Source organism: Cucumis melo, chromosome 1 (assembly GCF_025177605.1).
Source record: "Cucumis melo cultivar AY chromosome 1, USDA_Cmelo_AY_1.0, whole genome shotgun sequence".
Lineage (NCBI taxonomy): Eukaryota > Viridiplantae > Streptophyta > Magnoliopsida > Cucurbitales > Cucurbitaceae > Cucumis > Cucumis melo.
Window position 1 is genome coordinate 19,404,458 of NC_066857.1, and position 19,962 is coordinate 19,424,419.

Genomic DNA, 19,962 nt, shown 5'->3' on the forward strand with positions numbered 1-19,962 from the left:
GTTGAAAGTCTCTATGACGCAAAACTTGCATCGTTAAAACCTAAATTTGTATTAGTGATGACATCTCTCAATTTTGAAATTTGACAACTAAACAGAGACTACATTCAAGAAGGCAACTTTTATGATTGGATCAAAATGTTTGATAGGAGAGATATTTTCCAAAAAAAAAAAAAAAAGGAGTCATAGAAGTTACATGTTTATTATTTTCAATCAAATTGCGCAATGATAATCCTTTAGATACGAAAGAGGACAAGACCGTTGAGAGGACCTCCGAAGCACAATGGTTAAATATTTTCTATTGCTATCCGGCTCAGCAGCAACCTCGATTGCAGTAAGGTTCAACAACATTTAAATTGAATGAAATAATACTGAGATGGAATGAAAATTAGGCTAATTTGGTGCTCTCATACCATATTTTGGATTATTATAAACATTAACTTGACATTCAATGACTTTTCATGGATTACATTATATTCTATATTTATGTTAAATCTAATGTACCTATATAGTAGATTTTTTAAAGAAAAAAAAGGCATTTTCAATGTATCAGTATCTAACGTTTTAGAAACTGACATATAGCCTTATGATTCTTCCATTTGTATATATATATGTATCCTTGTTCGCGCTTAATTCAGAGTTAATCAAACCAACATATTATAGTTAGGAATATGGTAGATTGCTCATATAGCTTGATTGAATTTTATAACTAGAATGTAAAATATAGGACTGATACCATTTACGCCACTAATTAAGAAACTACATGTATCCTAGCTATTAGGTGGACTTCAATAATATCAACTTGATGTATAACAAATTGACTATTTTTTTCAGTATAATAACTGAGAGAATGGAATATATAACTAGACTGATAATATAATATAGTATTAACATAGGAAGTTTAATGGAAACATAAATTCAAAATTTAATTTTAAGACAAACTGAATGAGTCATCATCTCCAATTCCCCCATTATCATTCATCCTTCCAGTTCAACTTCCATGGCTGTATTCTTATTTTTCTTTAATCTCCAAGAGAAATTACCGAAAAGCCCTTCAATATCCTCCAAATTATGACCTCTTGTCTCCGGGAAGACCACAAAGAAAAATAGCCAACCCACCGCCGCAATCCCGGCGTATAGAAAAAACGCGCCGCCAATTGTAAGCGCGTGGTACAGAGACAGAAATGTCATTGCAACAACTCCACTTACAATTCTATTCAAGGTTACAGCCACACTCACTCCTAGAGCGCGCAGGCGTAACGGAAATATCTCCGACGTGTAAACCGGCGACATGGGGCCAAGTCCTATTGAGAAAAATGCCACATTGGACAGTACTGTTGCTATACATAGTACTATAGCCCACTTGACTTTCACGTCCGAATTATTGATGATTGTTAAACTGAACCCAAGAATAGCAAGTGAAATCGTTTGGCCAGCAACACTTGTGAGGATCAACGGTCGGCGTCCGACTCGATCCAGGAGGAACGTAGCTACTAAAATGAAGATGGCTTTGACGATTCCGACGGCGACAGTGGCCAGTAATTTGTGATCAGAGGAGGTGATTCCAGCCTTCTCGAAGATTCTTGGACTGTAAAGAACGACACTGTCGCTACCGGAGGCTTGCTGGAAGAAATGGAGTCCAAGAGCAGCGATCAAGATATGGCGGACAGACGGAGTTGGGTGGATAAAGAGTTCTTTCCAAACGCTTTTGCCTTGTTTGTGTGGATTTGAGAGTGGAACAACGCCATTGACGTCGTCTATACCCGCGGCGTTTTTTATATCGAGGAGTCTTTGTTGAGATTCTAGAATGGAGGCGGATGTTTTATCGAGGACTCGTTTGGCTTCTGGGATTCGGCCTTTCATAACAAGCCAACGAGGTGATTCAGGCATCACTAGGACAATTATTACTAATCCGACGGAGGGTATTAGGCCAACTCCTAGCATGAATCGCCAACTCAAGTGAGTTGGGAACTTGGAGAATGCAAAATTCGAAACATACCCAAGCAATATCCCCACGTTAATGAATATCTGCAAACAAAATTGATTGTATCATTAAATTATTACAACTATATTCCTTATATTTATACATTTATTCTCTAAAAACGTCCCTAAATTATATTGCTAAAATTTTGATTTTATTTTGTGAATTTTCAACTTTATGGCACATTAGAAAGGATTTAGAATTTTCAACCTTTTTTTTTATTATTATTATTTATAAAGAAGGTGATCTATATTACTTAATTCATGGACAAATTAAGCTTGTAATTTAACATTAAAACATTTACATAGCTTTTAAGTAAAAAATAGAAATTTCAATCTTGTTTTCAAACTTTTTGTTTAAAAGAAAATAGTGACCAGAACACAAACTTGAACATAATATAGCATTTTACATGACACTTAGCTATATTTCCTTTTATTAAAATATTATTTTTGATAGGATAAATTATAAAAGTAAAACTTTCCAAAATATAACAAACTCTTTAAATTTTTATGGTATGTCTAACAAAACCCATTAATTTAGCTTTTTTTTAATATTCCATATTTGCCCTTCCAAGTATTTGAAAAAATTGGTTAGACATTTAAATTAGAGGAACCAAAACAAAAAAAATCGTGTATATAGAATATTGAAAAAATCGTTTATACCAAATTTTGAAGAAAAAAAAATCGTTTGCCAAATCTAAACGATGTATACCAAATTTTGAAAAAAAAAATAGATTTGGAACCCCAAATCTAAATGATCTTATAGCCAAATATAAACGCCAAGGTTTGATTTTTTCTTTTTAGATTTGTAACCCCAAATCTAAACGATGTGTAGCCAAATCTAAACAATTTGGTAGTCTTATCTAAACGATAGGTAGCCAAATCTTAACGATCGTGTAGCCAAATCTATACGATCGTGTAGCCAAATCTAAACGAGTATCCAATTAATTAAACGATTGTGTACCAAATCGTGTTACCAAATATATTAGGCGCATTGTTGACGGGGCATTTTTGATATTTTATACGATGGGTCTCTTTACTTTTTCCATTTTCGAAATTGTTTTATACCATGTAAAGACTTTGCCTTTTTTTATATTTTTGAAAAGACCCCATTATAAAAAGTAGAATATTTGACAAATATTTAAAAAATAAGAGTTGAAAAAAAAAAAGAAAAAATATGAATTATGATTTAAAATGAAAGGTTGAGAATCATTTATTTTTAAAAATAATTTTGATAATTTCTCCCTCCCCCCTCCATGTCTCTTTCTTCTCCATCTTTGTCTCCATCTCCATATCGTGATGTATTCCATACAAAGAGAAAACAAAAAAGGAAACTATACTCTCCAAAATTTCATCTTGCCCTAATTATTGGACCAATTGGAGATTTACATCTAAGTAGAGGATAGATTATTATTATTCTTTTGCCGTCTGAGTTTGTTGTGTGTTGCTGTTGTTGTTGACAAAAGAGACAGATGGGAGGGGAAAGACAAAGTAACAAAGAGTCAAAAAGAAATATATTTGTTTTTTAACCTTTAATTTTAAATTGTATTTCATATTTTATTACAACAAATTTTTATGAAGCTAACAAAACACCAAACTATTTACGGCTCATATAACAAACTCCATAAAATTAGCCATTTTTTAAATATTTAAGGTTTGCTCTTCCGTCTTTCTTTTCCTTGTTGCTGCGATTTCTTTCATCGTCTTCCTCCTCATTGCAATTTCTTTCGTCATCTTTCTTCTTTTCCACTTCTTGTTTTTTGCTGCGATTTCTTTACATCGTCTTTCTTCTTTTCTTCTTTTTTTTTCGTTGATTTCTTTCAATCGTCTTTGTTCTTTTCTCTTTTTTCAATACAATTTATTTCCATTGTCTTGCTTCTTTTCCTCTTCTTCGTTTAATTTTTCCATCGTCTTTCTTCTTTTCCTCTTCTTTTTTTTTCTCTGCGATTTTTTTCATCGTCTTTCTTATTTCTTCTTTTTTCTATTTTACGCCGTTTAAATTTGGGTAACCAAATCTAGACTATTATATACAAAAAAATAACATAATCTAAAAGATCATGTATAGAGAATCTTGAAAAAAATCATTAAAATTGGAATAGCAAAATGGAATTTTTTCATTTTCGAAATTTAAATATTTTGAAACTTTGTTCTATCTATAAAAATATCCATTTTATTATTATCATTATCTTTATTGTTGTTGCTATTATTATTATTATTATTATTATTATTATTATTATTATTATTATTATTATTATTATTATTATTATTATTATTATTATTATATTCTTTATTTGGCAAGTCAGTTTTTTTTTTTTTTATTTCCAATTGAATGTGGACCATTTCTTAGTTTTATTGAAAAATAGGTATTTCAGAATTTCACAAAATTATTTTTATTAGTTTTCAAATATATATAAAAAAAAAAAGAATGGATAGAAATAAGATAAGAAAACGAATAAAGAAGTAAAAATTTTATATCTCCGAAATTGAAGATTTGGATATTTAAGGTTTGAGATTAATGTTTGTTGGGTCTGTAAAATTTAAAAAGGAATACTTTAACCCTTAACTAAGATTTTAAAATGACTTGTAAGAGGTCCCAAGTTAATGTGATGGTTAGTTAAGCAACGTAAAAAATGGCATGTAATGCTTAGGTGGTAAAATTTAAATGAGGAGCTGTTATTCTAAGTTTATGTATTGGGTGAAGTTTATGTTCCCCTTTTATCTTTTTCTTCACAGCTCTTTCTCTCTTCCTCTTTTCATCTCTAAAAATAATAGCATCGAAACAAATTCCACCCAACTTAACACTTCCCAATACTAGGGACAAAAAAATGAGAAAGAGAAAAAGAAAAGAAAAGAAAAAAAAAAAATCAAATCAAATCAAATCAAAGCTCGAGAGAAGGACACAGGAGAGGACCCTAAATTTCTGTTCTTTTTTTTTTTTTTTTAAAAAAAAAAAAATTTCTCACATGATGGAGGTTATTTGAGAGAGTTGAAGAGGAGGAAAGTGAAAGGACTTAAAAATATTGTTTATTTAATACAGCTAGCTCATCTAGTGTTTAATTTGTGCATCATTAACACCAATCACTAGCTGCTATACTTGTGAAGGGAACACCACAAACAACCTATGGCTTAGCAAGGTTCCTATACAGTATTTCATCCGCATAAACAAATTTTGTAATGCTTCAAGTTTCGGATACTTCGTGATTCATTGTATTTTCTTTCTTTTTCTTTTTTTTTTTTTTATATATTTGAGAGATTTATGTTTTTGAAAAATAGAGAAAAAATTATTTTAATTTAAATTTATTTTATTCAAATGGGTTTATTATGTTTTTCTGTTCAACATAAAACATTTATAAAAACTTTTTTCATATTATTTTTCAAAATTTCATCAACCAAACAATACACTTATAAAAGTTTAGAAACCAAAAATAGAAAAAAAAAAAAAAAAAAAAGAAGCACACAGGGTTTTAATCAAAATTAGAAAGTAGAAAGAAAAAAAGAAAATTGTGCCTACCGAAATAAAGTTCAATTAATCAAATAATTATAGATCAATATAAAATAAAATGAATCCCCCTTTTTCAATCCTACCAAAGAAATAATTGGAACTCAAAAAAGTATTTGATGGGAAGAAGAGAGGTGTAAAGTTGATAGAGATGGGACCTCAGGAAAGGTGGTAAAGCAACCTCGAGAGGCCGCCGGAGAAATCTCAGCCGTATAAACAGGAGCAATCAATCCAGCAAACCCGGTGCCTACGCCCGCAAAGAACCGGCCGAACATGAGAAATGCGTAGTTGGTCGCCAAGCCCATAAGAACTGCTCCCACAAGAAAGAAGGCAGCAGCAATGCCCATGGTGTAACGCCGGCCAATCCAATCCGACGTTCTTCCGGCTGCCACCGACCCTAGAATAGAGTAAAGACTAATAATCCCAACAAGAATTTCCACTTCCAGGTCGGAGATCCTAAAGTCCTCCTGAATGAAAATCGCTGCTCCACTCATTACACCAATATCTGTCATAGATACACATTAAAACGAGTAAGACTGGTGACACGGTTAAGATGAAAAGAAAAGTGAGATAATAATCTTACCGTAACCGAGTAAGACAGAAGCCATGGAAGCCATGGTTGAACAAACAAAAGCATAATTGTTCCGTTTGGCTGCAGGAGGAGGAGAGTGGTCGGAAATTGAGGAGGTTTCATCTTTCTGGTGAGCCATTGGTGCTGAAGAAAGCAAAGAAGGGTTTTTGTTCATATAATTGAGATTCTGAAGTTTTTAGTTACAAATACTCATTTTATATATAGAAATTTGGAAACAACTTTGACTTTCTTTTTCCTTTTTTGGTCTTACAAGTTCATTATCACTCTAGATATAAACAGGGTAGGCACTTTAGCACTTACTTACGCCAATTTTCCCATTAATTGAGGGGTAGTTTCAAAACTTTGAATTTGTATTTAAAAATACCACTCTCACATACATATTTCAAGACCATATACTGATTTTAAGCTTTTGGATTAAGTGGCCATGTACGAAAATATAGTAAAGCTTCAAAAAACGATTATGAATTAATCAAAAACTATGGTAAAAAAGAAAAGAAAAGAAAAGAAAACGTTTTAAGTTGTAATTATCCAAAGATGGTAGGGATATAATTTGGAACCACCAAAAAGGGGATGGTGAGGGAATATGTGTGTGGACCAATCATTTTAAGAAATCCAAACAGTTTTTATTTTATAACCACTCGTGACTCAATTAAACGCAGAACTCCAAACAATAATAATTTTGAAGTCTGAAACTACGTGTCAGCAAATTGCACTACACTCCAATTTAATACCCAACCCTCGCTCTCATCTTTTGAATCTACCTTTCTTTCTTTTATTCACACACGTTATCATTGTGTCTTTGATGCTTTGTTATAAAACTTTATTATTCTTCCTTTTATATATATATATTTAATTTTATGGACTTTGCCCACATGCATCACTTAATTCATCTCCCTAAACAACTTCTTCTAAGGTTGTAAAACTTTATTTTATGGATCCACTGCTCTCCCCTCTCCTAACGTTGATTGATTTTAGATGATCTGCCTTTGTTTGGACTGATAAACCAATTTTAAAACAATCATTCCTCCCTCCCTAAGTAGGGTGCAAGTTAGTTAAACATCATAATTGATAGAGTGGGAAGAAGATGCATCTCTCACACTCTCTCTCACAAGTGGAAAGTGTGAATCTTAGTCGTCTCCCCTAACCTTCACGTGAAGTTCTGGATCAATACCTTTTTGTGAGGATAAAATAAGAAAGGTTGGGAGAGACGGAGGAATCGCGCTGCTATAAAGAGCTAAGTTTAAAAATGTTGATGTCACATCTAATTTAATGGTATATATATATATATATATATATATATATATATATATATATATATATATATCATTCTTTTATTTTATTTTTTCTATGTGGCACGGAGTAAGTCCAATAATAATAATAATAAAAAGTAACATTTTTGGTCATCTTTAGGCACCTCTATATGCATTCAAAACACAATTAACATGTGTGCCTAACATTTTAACGATCTCAATAATAAGTTTAACACTTTTCATTATTATTTTTTACTATATTATAGTTGACCAAAATTCATCACTTATGCTTACAATTTCTTTATTAAATTGTTAATAAATTAAGTTTTTTAGAATATTAATTAAATTCATTTTTTTTTATTGAAAACAAAATCTAAGACTCCAAAAAAATATCACTCATTTGCTTTAGAATCTAAAAAACAAACTTCTAAATATTTCTACATTCCATCTCTAGGTTCCATTGTGGGATTTTTTTCAAAAAGAAATCTTCTCCTATGATTTCATCTTTCTTCTTTCCTATTTTTTTTCTGTAATTTCTTTCCATCATTTTTCTTCTTTTTCAATTATTTATTTACGTCGTTTAATCTTTCCATCATTTTTTTCGCTTTACCATCGTCTTTTTACTTTTCCTCTTCTTTTTTTTTTCGCTATGATTTTTTTCCACCGTCTTTCTTGTTTTTTTTTTTTTACATCGTGTACAAAAAATAGCAAAATCTAAAAAATCTGTTTAGATTTACTTAAAAAAACATGTTTTTTAAAAAATTCATTTCTATTTAAGCTTATTTTTATAAAAACATATTTAAAAGATAGTTTTAAGTAGCTTTTAAATTCTTTAATTTTTTTCAAAACAACTTATTTTTTAAATTAAACATTTGAAAATGTGATCCAAACACACCAAAAAGTTAATATTTAGGTTTGAAATAAACGTGTTGACATATATGTCTGATTTTATTTTAAGGGAAGTTTTTCTCCAACAAATACCATGATATGAAAGGGTACAACTATTTGCAAAAACGCTTCTTCTCTCTCTTTTTGCCCTTTGTTCTTTTAATAAATGTCTATTATACACATAACATCTTTAATTATCTGTCGGTTTATCTTTTGTCTCAATAAATTTTAAGAGACATGAGATTCAATGTTTGATATATTGAAACAAAAACTTGGAATTAAGAGGTAAGCTACATATGATGTCAACCAACTATGCAAAGTGTTTAAGCCAATGAGTTGAGGATATGAAGTTGTAAACTTTATTTATTGTTTGGTCCAAAGAATTGGTATTGTTGAAAATAAAATAACTTTCATATTGTTACTTTAGTTCACACCTAGAGGAATAGCTAAAGGAGCAAAAGGATAAATAACGCAGAAAACACAGAAAGCTTTGTTAATCCAGTTCGTGAACCTACCTACATCTAGAGAGCTTTTATAGCTTAGAGAAGAAGATTTTATTTAGATTCAAACGAGTATAACACTTAAACAACCTACTTAGAAGATATTCCCCCTAGATCTAGTTCTTTTTTTAGTTATAAACAAAAACAAAAAATAATCAAACTTTCCCTGAATTGTATTTGAATCTGATGAAGATAATTAGATTCTCCTTGAAGTAATTGATCCTTAATCAAATTACTTAGTCTTCTTTAAATCTCTTATCACGAATACACACTTGAATCATCTATGAAGATATCAAAACAATCTTCAATTAATATCTAAGAAGAGTCTTAATTACCTTCTTGAAGACTCTTCATGAATTTTGGAGCTTCAAGGACGTCTTCGAAGAATGCTATGAATGGCAAATATCATCTCCTTTTATAATAGGAAGAAAGATATAAAAAAAAAAAAAAAGAATGAAATACTAAAAATAAACTGAGCTTGTGAGATCATCGATAGATTTGAAATTTCTCATTGAAGATGCATAGAACAAATCTTTTTAAAAGATAAAAGGTATTCACACAAGAAAAATCCTTTTTACTGACAATATTTGAGTAACAGGTGCAATTTTCATTGGTAAAAGTTGACTTATAGTAATGAGTTAAAAAAATGTTGCAAAATCCTACCTTTTTTTTTTTTTTAGAAATGTCATTCCAAGTAATGTTAAGTTTTTGTGGCAAATAAATATATGCCACTAAAAATTTATAATTTTTAGCAACGTTACTAATGCGTCACCGAAAGTTTTTATTTTTAAAGACAATTGAACTTTTGATTTTCCTCCACTGATTCACGATTTTCCTGTGTCTGTCTCTCACATTGTTTCTCCACCCTGGCCTGATCTCCCCATGTATTTCCATTCCCCATCCTTTCCCTTGTCGTTTCACAAGTTTTTTCATTAGAAAAAATCACCGGTCTATCTCATATGCTACCATTACTCAAAGCTACTATGATACTTTTTTTGTCATTTCAAATTGGAATGCATTAGGTATGTTGACTGGAATGGAATCCAGTGGTTAGGGATTTTGGTTTTTCTTGTGAAGATCGAGGACTGTTTTTAAGATTTTTTTTTTCTTTTCAGTATTGTTTATTGTTAGTATTGTTTTATTGGATGGAAGATACAAACTTGAATCTAATATGGCATACATAAAGATATGAATAAAGGCTTGAAATAAGTGTAGTCATAGTTGTATAAATTAATTTTTCCTAAATGTTCTTTAGTTTTGTTGTTTTTTTCTCATAACCTGATTTTGTTCCTTTTTCTTTCGCTCATTTTTTTAATACAAGTGTTTAAGAAATAAAGATTCAAAAGGGAATTAGAGGACTTCAAAATCATCTACCCCCATCTTTGATTTTTGTTACCTTTTTTGTTGCGTCAATTTAGGACTAATTCCTCATCTTTTACTGTGGTTTTGTTGTTTATTTTATCAACAAAACTTATCCTCAAAATGCGGATAAAAATGTGAGTCGCTAAATTTCATCTTCAAAACCTATTACATTAGTTCTTAATGTGGATAAGGCCTTATTTTCTTGTGGGTGGAATTGTTGAGATTTATTCACTAGAAGAAATCTAGTCTTTAATGTCGGGTGGAAAAAATGAAAAATAAGCTTTAATGTCGGTTTTCAAAAGGCGGATGTTTAATGTCGGTTTTAAACCGACATTAAAGCTTTATCTTTAATGTCGGTTTAAAACGACATTAAACATCATGTTTTTTTAGAACCGACATTAAAGGTCTTTTTTATTTTATCTTTTATTTTTTTAATTTTTGTAAAAAGTTGAATTTTTCTCTCTCTTACTTTACTCTTTTCTCCTTTCTTCTCTACCAAACCCTAGACTTTACTCTTTTCTCCTTTCTTCTCTACCAAACCCTACGAAAGAAGGTTTTCTCTCAACATTTCTTCCCTTTCTTCCTTTCTCAATCTCATCACTTTCTAATCTCCCCTTGGCTTCCAGTCAAAACCTTCATATTCCCCACCTTCACCATCGCCGCCGTGAAATCCGCCTTCCAGAGGCTCCGACTACTCCGATACTGTCTCACCGTCGCTGCCGTCAATGGGTCATCTTCCATCGCACTTAGGTAACATTTTTACTACTACTATTATCATAACAAACACCCCTTATTTTTCTTATTTTTATGCATCTAAAACTACATTCGGGAAGGAAGAGCAAAAGGGATAAATGGAAAAGGCAAAAAGTCATAGTAATGGAGACTGCCTTAAAAGGAAGAAAAATGAATTTACTTAAGTTTGCCGTAGTACCCATTTCCAAGTATAGAGGAAAAGCACAGGAGCAAATCAAAAAAGATGAGGAAAGCACCATCTTCATCACGCTATATGAGGATGAATCTGAATGCACTACTTGGCCCTTAATATTACGAAGGTAGCAAGGATATAAAATTGTTGGAGGGTTTTGTGGATAGTCAAGCTTCTATTTTCGCGGAGGAGGATCTAAATCAGTTAAAGGCAGCTCTTTCTGAAGCAAGACAAATGATTAATTTGCTTTTGAGCAGTCATCCAGAGAATTTCCTGAATGCAGTTATTCGAGAGAGAAGTTACTACAGTCTGGACCACAAGAAAGTTGTCACAATATCTGAGAAGCTAAAAGATTCTTCGGATCGGTTATTCGGAACCTTTGGAAGTCGGACAATGAAGCAGAATCCAAAAAAGAAGTCACTGGATACTTTGATAAAAAGACTCAGGGACGTGAGCTAATTGAGATAAGCATTTCATGCTCTGTTTTTCCTATTTGTTTCTCTTTCTGCTGCTGATTGAAATAGCAGTTATATCTCTTATTGGTTCATTCCTAACTTTGTTTCCTTTGTCTCCCAATTGTTGTCTTCTGTTTCATTAGAGATGTGCACATTTTTTGTATATTATCACATTTATGTAGTTGTTTCATACTTGTTTATCTTTGGAAAGTATCAGCAGCATTTCATCCATGGAGACTCGGACTTGGAAACCTGGTTGTGGTGATAGTCTTATGTGCTGAAAACTGGCCGCATCGGAGACTGATGATCAGAACTGAACCAAGTCCGTGTTTTGTGGATTACTCATAGACATAAGGTTTAGATGGGCTTCCTTCCATAAAATCATTGATTGATTTCACAGTCAATACCGCTTACAACTGGTAATTTGTCATTTGCCTTTAGTGTTGCCATTCTTTAATGATAATCTTTAGTGTTGCTATTGTCGTAGTTCCCATTTTAAATTAGGCCGTAAACTTTTAACTGTGTCTTGTTGGAAGTTTTTACTAATAAGTTCATGCTTAAGCTTCTCAACCTGCTCCGGCTATGGCGACTCCGACGGGTCAGCTCTCTTTTTGCAAGGTATTACACCATCATTTCCTTTATTTATTTATAATCCCGATCAAAACTTGAAGATTGGGTTTGCGGGATTGTTAGCTACTGGCTTTGCAGATTTGGAGGAATATATATTGGATGGGAGAAGAAGCAGCTGTTTTGGCTGCAGTTTGCAAAACAAAACTTGAAGAAGAAGAAGAAGAAGAAGAAGAAGGTATGAAATTTCTTTTTCCCTTTTATTGTTTTGGAGTAGATAGTTTATTTATATGCATTTGTGGACCAAGTAATTTTTCAGAATCTATGTTGCTGGTTTGCGAGAAGAGATTGTTACTGGTTTCAGAATCTATTTTTTAGAATTAGTTTTTAAGCTTTGACTTTGTTTTTTAAAACACTTAATAAAAGTTGGTATTATAACCTACAAACTATTATAACCTACATACTATAATAACCAACTCAACATTCCAAACTCTCTCCTATAGTTCTTCTCCCGTTGTGTACTTGCTTGTTAAGGCCTAGTGCGCTGCTAGGTCTCTTTAAGTAGCTTGGGATGAACTTCAGGGTCTGTCACATTGCAATGACTGACTGCATGGTTGAGATTGAAGTGTGATTTGTCATTCCTGCATTTCCGTTGATTTTCTTTGTCACCATTGTGTAGGTCTGCCATGACATTGGTTATTATACATGCATTTATTATGCAGCTAGTAGGACGCTCACTCTTCTGTCTTGGGTTGGTGCTGTGATTAGTAGCTGGTGCAATTTCATAACTGTCTTGTATGTTGGTAAGTGTTTATAGATTTTGCTTCTCAAAACATTTACATCTTTAATTTCTTTGATGATATCATTTACCTATAACCACTAAAGAGATTTAGAGTGTTTTTGGTTGATTTAGATATTTGATATCATTTAGATATTTGTACAATAGTGTTCTTTGAGCGTTCCGATATTATATGTAGATAACAATTATTTTTGTCGTGCTTGATTGAATGTAGATAACTGTATATTTTTCCAGGTCATTTTCTACTAGAGGAGGATGATAAGTTTCTAGATAAGGTTTGAGCTACAGTTCATGAAGAGGAATGTCAAGTCCTTGCTGCATTTGGTGCCTGTTTCCAATATTAATAATTGTTTGAAGAAGCATTTTCGAGACCTTTAAAATGTCGTGATCTTTGAATTTATATAATTTTGTTTGGTTGCAGTTAATTTTACAAGCGTGTTTTCATTGTTGGTGGAATTAGACTTGAATAATATGGGATTTATGTGCTTTAAGATATGAATGTGACTTATTGTTGCTTTAAGATATGAATGGGATTTATGTGCAAGTGCTAATAGCATTTTCATTGTTGGTGGAATCAGACTTGAATAATATGGTTTCCTACGGAATGTGACTTGTAGTTTCAAGTTTGTAGTTAATTTCACTTGTTGGATTCAATGTTGGTTTATAAAAAATGGACAATAATACAACAATTAAATAAATATAAATTTCTAAAAATGGACAAAAACAAGCCTTTGATGTCGGTTTTAAACTGACATTATTGGCCTCTTTAATGTCAGTTTTAAAACGACATCATAACCCAATCGACATTAAAGGGCTTCAATAACACTATCAAAGATGTCGGTTTAAAACCGACATTAAAGCCAAACCGACATTAAAGGGCTTCAATAACACCATCAAAGATGTCGGTTGAAAACCGACATTAAAGTCCAACCGACATTAAAGGCCTTTAATAACGCTCGCAAAGATGTCGGTTGTCAAGTGACATTAAAGCCCTTTAATGTCGGTTTTAAACCGACATTAAAGGTCAAATTTCTTGTAGTGATTACATACGTTTATGTATTGTAGGTCGGGCTCGATTCGTTTGGATGCTATCAACTAAACATGGAGTCCTATGTTTGGTAGGAAACTTCTTTGGAAAATTATATATAACATTATTAGTTCTTTTGTACATATTATATATATTGATAAGTTGGTTTATTTGCAATGGATTTATAATAATATAATTAAGGAAATTGTGATCTAATTTGGACATTTCTCATTGAACAAACCTCGTAAATGTTTTTGGAGAGTTTCTTCCGAAAGTTAGTGCATGTAAAGTATAGCGCGAGTAATTCTTCCTCATACTTCATTATATATATCAAGGTGTGTTGGGCATCAAATTTCTTAATGGACATCAATGAGCTTTTAAATATCATGAAGTTCACATAGTTCTTGTGGTTACTTGGAATCTAGTGCTTAATAATGATACATATTGAATGTGTATGTTTCACAGTAGAAACTAACATGTTTTATTTTTTAATGTTAGAACACCCAATAATGCTCTAAATGAAGTAATTCAACCAAGTGCAAAGTGTAGTTGAAGCGTAATAAGCAACAATTGAACAATCCAAAGAAGGTTGACAAGGAATCTATGTCTAACATGGAATGGAAGTTCATAACAATCTAATGACAATCAACATGTAATATTTATTTGAAATTCTACCACTACAAGAATTTTTGGTTCTGGCGACAATTTTTTTTGGCAACGAAAAAAAAATGTGGCAAAGATATGATGTGCTGACGTAAATTTTTTTACATATTTTTGGCGATGCAAAACTTATACATATGATGTTGCAAGACTAATAACGTGGACAGAAGTTTTTTAAAGAAAAAAACCCTAATTTTCCCTCCCTTTCCTTCTTTTCTCTTTTGTTGTTTCCTTCTTTTCTCTCACGACAAGCAACCCCGCCCAAACCCTCAGCTCACTACAAGAAATATCCGCAACAATAGCATCAAAAAAAACGCTATAGATGAATTTTTATAGCGTTGTCACAATGTTGTTGTAGCCACTATTATTGAAAGTCCATGACATTTCATAGCGTTTTTTCAATGCTATGCAAACAACTATAATATGTTGCCAACGATAGCACAAATATTATGCTCTAAATGCTTTTTATGACGTGAGAAAAAACGCTATCGAAACGTTTTTATAACGGTTTTTATTGCATCGAAAAATCGCTATAAACTTTCAATAGCGTTTTCAATAACATTTGAAAAATACTATAAAAGACGTTTTATAGCGTTTTGTTTTGCGTTAGAAAAGCACTATAAAAAGGTTTCAATAGCGTTTTTAATAACATTTCAAAAATTCTATAAAAGATTTTTTGTAGCGTTTTTTGTTACATTTGAAAAGCGTTGTATAAAAATCATTCAATAGCTGTTTGGAAAAATGCTATAAACAATTTTTCGTTCCGTTTTATGAATGTTGTCGTCGTAATCGTATAGATATTTACATATGAAGACATAATTTGTCATACTATGAAGGTCTAATTCACATTCATCACAATCTACAATCATAATTAATTATAACCAAAATATTCAAATTTATAACATACAAAATCATCAACACTAAGTTTCAAAGTCCTTAACTATTAGAATAAGTAAATTGTTAGTTCAGTTAAAATGACTTCATAACATCAACACTAAGTTCCAAAGTCCCAAAATTTTGACACTACAAGAAATTTGACCTTTAATGTCGGTTTTAAACCGACATTAAAGGGCTTTAATGTCACTTGACAACCGACATCTTTGTGAGCGTTATTAAAGGCCTTTAATGTCGGTTGGACTTTAATGTCGGTTTAAAAACGACATTAAAGGCCTCTTTAATGTCGGTTTAAAAACGACATTAAAGGCCTTTAGTGTCGGTTTTCAACCGACATCTTTGATGGTGTTATTGAAGCCCTTTAATGTCGGTTTGGCTTTAATGTCGGTTTTAAACCGACATCTTTGATAGTGTTATTGAAGCCCTTTAATGTCGATTGAGCTATGATGTCGTTTTAAAACCGACATTAAAGAGGCCAATAATGTCAGTTTAAAACCGACATCAAAGGCTTGTTTTTGTCCATTTTTAGAAATTTATATTTATTTAATTGTTGTATTATTGTCCATTTTTTATAAACCAACATTGAATCCAACAAGTGAAATTAACTACAAACTTGAAACTACAAGTCACATTCCGTAGGAAACCATATTATTCAAGTCTGATTCCACCAACAATGAAAATGCTATTAGCACTTGCACATAAATCCCATTCATATCTTAAAGCAACAATAAGTCACATTCATATCTTAAAGCACATAAATCCCATATTATTCAAGTCTGATTCCACCAACAATGAAAACACGCTTGTAAAATTAACTGCAACCAAACAGAATTATATAAATTCAAAGATCACGACATTTTAAAGGTCTCGAAAATGCTTCTTCAAACAATTATTAATATTGGAAACAGGCACCAAATGCAGCAAGGGCTTGACATTCCTCTTCATGAACTGTAGCTCAAACCTTATCTAGAAACTTATCATCCTCCTCTAGTAGAAAATGACCTGGAAAAATATACAGTTATCTACATTCAATCAAGCACGACAAAAATAATTGTTATCTACATATAATATCGGAACGCTCAAAGAACACTATTGTACAAATATCTAAATGATATCAAATATCTAAATCAACCAAAAACACTCTAAATCTCTTTAGTGGTTATAGGTAAATGATATCATCAAAGAAATTAAAGATGTAAATGTTTTGAGAAGCAAAATCTATAAACACTTACCAACATACAAGACAGTTATGAAATTGCACCAGCTACTAATCACAGCACCAACCCAAGACAGAAGAGTGAGCGTCCTACTAGCTGCATAATAAATGCATGTATAATAACCAATGTCATGGCAGACCTATACAATGGTGACAAAGAAAATCAACGGAAATGCAGGAATGACAAATCACACTTCAATCTCAACCATGCAGTCAGTCATTGCAATGTGACAGACCCTGAAGTTCATCCCAAGCTACTTAAAGAGACCTAGCAGCGCACTAGGCCTTAACAAGCAAGTACACAACGGGAGAAGAACTTTAAGAGGGAGTTTGGAATGTTGAGTTGGTTATTATAGTATGTAGGTTATAATAGTTTGTAGGTTATAATACCAACTTTTATTAAGTGTTTTAAAAAACAAAGTCAAAGCTTAAAAACTAATTCTGAAAAATAGATTCTGAAACCAGCAACAATCTCTTCTCGCAAACCAGCAACATAGATTCTGAAAAATTACTTGGTCCACAAATGCATATAAATAAACTATCTACTCCAAAACAATAAAAGGGAAAAAGAAATTTCATACCTTCTTCTTCTTCTTCTTCTTCTTCTTCTTCTTCTTCTTCTTCAAGTTTTGTTTTGCAAACTGCAGCCAAAACAGCTGCTTCTTCTCCCATCCAATATATATTCCTCCAAATCTGCAAAGCCAGTAGCTAACAATCCCACAAACCCAATCTTCAAGTTTTGATCGGGATTATAAATAAATAAAGGAAATGATGGTGTAATACCTTGCGAAAAGAGAGCTGACCCGTCGGAGTCGCCATAGCCGGAGCATGTTGAGAAGCTTAAGCATGAACTTATTAGTAAAAACTTCCAACAAGACACAGTTAAAAGTTTACGGCCTAATTTAAAATGGGAACTACGACAATAGCAACACTAAAGATTATCATTAAAGAATGGCAACACTAAAGGCAAATGACAAATTACCAGTTGTAAGCGGTATTGACTGTGAAATCAATCAATGATTTTATGGAAGGAAGCCCATCTAAACCTTATGTCTATGAGTAATCCACAAAACACGGACTTGGTTCAGTTCTGATCATCAGTCTCCGATGCGGCCAGTTTTCAGCACATAAGACTATCACCACAACCAGGTTTCCAAGTCCGAGTCTCCATGGATGAAATGCTGCTGATACTTTCCAAAGATAAACAAGTATGAAACAACTACATAAATGTGATAATATACAAAAAATGTGCACATCTCTAATGAAACAGAAGACAACAATTGGGAGACAAAGGAAACAAAGTTAGGAATGAACCAATAAGAGATATAACTGCTATTTCAATCAGCAGCAGAAAGAGAAACAAATAGGAAAAACAGAGCATGAAATGCTTATCTCAATTAGCTCACGTCCCTGAGTCTTTTTATCAAAGTATCCAGTGACTTCTTTTTTGGATTCTGCTTCATTGTCCGACTTCCAAAGGTTCCGAATAACCGATCCGAAGAATCTTTTAGCTTCTCAGATATTGTGACAACTTTCTTGTGGTCCAGACTGTAGTAACTTCTCTCTCGAATAACTGCATTCAGGAAATTCTCTGGATGACTGCTCAAAAGCAAATTAATCATTTGTCTTGCTTCAGAAAGAGCTGCCTTTAACTGATTTAGATCCTCCTCCGCGAAAATAGAAGCTTGACTATCCACAAAACCCTCCAACAATTTTATATCCTTGCTACCTTCGTAATATTAAGGGCCAAGTAGTGCATTCAGATTCATCCTCATATAGCGTGATGAAGATGGTGCTTTCCTCATCTTTTTTGATTTGCTCCTGTGCTTTTCCTCTATACTTGGAAATGGGTACTACGGCAAACTTAAGTAAATTCATTTTTCTTCCTTTTAAGGCAGTCTCCATTACTATGACTTTTTGCCTTTGCCATTTATCCCTTTTGCTCTTCCTTCCCGAATGTAGTTTTAGATGCATAAAAATAAGAAAAATAAGGGGTGTTTGTTATGATAATAGTAGTAGTAAAAATGTTACCTAAGTGCGATGGAAGATGACCCATTGACGGCAGCGACGGTGAGACAGTATCGGAGTAGTCGGAGCCTCTGGAAGGCGGATTTCACGGCGGCGATGGTGAAGGTGGGGAATATGAAGGTTTTGACTGGAAGCCAAGGGGAGATTAGAAAGTGATGAGATTGAGAAAGGAAGAAAGGGAAGAAATGTTGAGAGAAAACCTTCTTTCGTAGGGTTTGGTAGAGAAGAAAGGAGAAAAGAGTAAAGTAAGAGAGAGAAAAATTCAACTTTTTACAAAAATTAAAAAAATAAAAGATAAAATAAAAAAGACATTTAATGTCGGTTCTAAAAAAACATGATGTTTAATGTCGGTTTTAAACCGACATTAAAGATAAAGCTTTAATGTCGGTTTAAAACCGACATTAAACATCCGCCTTTTGAAAACCGACATTAAAGCTTATTTTTCATTTTTTCCACCCGACATTAAAGACCAGATTTCTTCTAGTGTGAGAGGATAAAAAAAGATGTTCAAATTGTAGCAATTGTTAAATTATCCAACATATATGTGTTGCTCCAATGTTTTCTCCACATCAATCACCTAACAAAAAAAATAAAAAGAAATATCATTATGTAATTCTAACAATAAATTATTAGTTGAAGAACTTAATAAATACATAATTCACAAAGTAAATAAAATTTCTTACATAGTTTGACTTTATCCATTGGCCATGCTGCAGTAGTGCCCAGAGCATCATCAATAACAATAATGTTAGAGATAGGCCTTCATAAGAAGGAATTTGGTATTTTCACCATATCAACCGACACACGAACTACATTGGGGCCAAGAGGTACATGGTGGACAAGAACAAATGGATCATTGGAAGACCATCTACCTTTAGCAATGACTTCTCCTGAACCAATCTAATTTAGTAGCAAGCACTTATGGGGAGTGTTGGTAGTAACACTCTTTTTCAACAATATTATGGTTAGAAAAATCTCAAACAATAATAATTTAAAATAGCAAAGATAATTAGATTTACCGGTGGAGAATTTATGATTGGAGTAGGAGCATGAGTACGAATATGCGTCGATAATGGTACTCTTCTAACAAGATGATTAGAATTGTCATCACTTGTTTTTTCCTATATAAACAACAATGTCAAAATGTGCTATAAACAAACTTTAAGAACTTTTAAGAGTGTTAAGACAAATTTACCTTGTCCTTTAATAAGGAAGCTACCACACTTTTCAACTCATCTACATCCGAAATTAGGTTGTCACATTTTTTTTTCAAGAGATGTAATGGTTTTATCTTTGTGAATTAATGTAGACACCCTTGATAGA

The 19,962-nt window shown here is 32.3% G+C and overlaps 1 protein-coding gene and 1 long non-coding RNA gene across 3 annotated transcripts; both read right to left on the reverse strand.

Moving 5' to 3' along the window:
* Nucleotides 1-698: 698 nt before the first annotated feature.
* On the reverse strand, nucleotides 699-6,649 carry LOC103489602 (polyol transporter 5-like). 2 transcript variants are annotated; one of them, XM_051084276.1, is made up of 4 exons: nucleotides 6,369-6,649; nucleotides 6,060-6,191; nucleotides 5,635-5,981; nucleotides 699-2,025 (listed from the first exon to the last, which is right to left on the reverse strand). In XM_051084276.1, exons 2-4 carry the CDS (start codon nucleotides 6,184-6,186, stop codon nucleotides 976-978), a joined length of 1,524 nt encoding a protein of 507 aa, XP_050940233.1. In that variant the 5' UTR covers nucleotides 6,187-6,191; nucleotides 6,369-6,649; the 3' UTR covers nucleotides 699-975. The 2 variants fall into 2 exon arrangements, with proteins under 2 accessions (XP_050940233.1, XP_008447047.1); XM_008448825.3 differs by having other exon boundaries at nucleotides 6,060-6,648.
* Nucleotides 6,650-19,069: 12,420 nt separating this feature from the next.
* On the reverse strand, nucleotides 19,070-19,753 carry LOC127149121 (uncharacterized). Its single transcript, XR_007820506.1, has 3 exons — nucleotides 19,659-19,753; nucleotides 19,323-19,529; nucleotides 19,070-19,216 (listed from the first exon to the last, which is right to left on the reverse strand). It is a non-coding gene; the product is annotated as an uncharacterized LOC127149121 (long non-coding RNA).
* Nucleotides 19,754-19,962: the final 209 nt, after the last annotated feature.

What these genes read in the sequence shown, in the direction of transcription:
- LOC103489602 (XM_008448825.3), bottom strand. Translation starts at nt 6,222, where the DNA reads ATGAACAAAAACCCTTCTTTGCTTTCTTCAGCACCAATGGCTCACCAG. An exon ending in TTCTGTCTTACTCGGTTACG is followed by an intron (nt 5,982 to 6,059) that starts GTAAGATTATTA and finishes TATCTATGACAG; the next exon opens with ATATTGGTGTAATGAGTGGA. An exon ending in GCTTTACCACCTTTCCTGAG is followed by an intron (nt 2,026 to 5,634) that starts GTCCCATCTCTA and finishes TTTTGTTTGCAG; the next exon opens with ATATTCATTAACGTGGGGAT.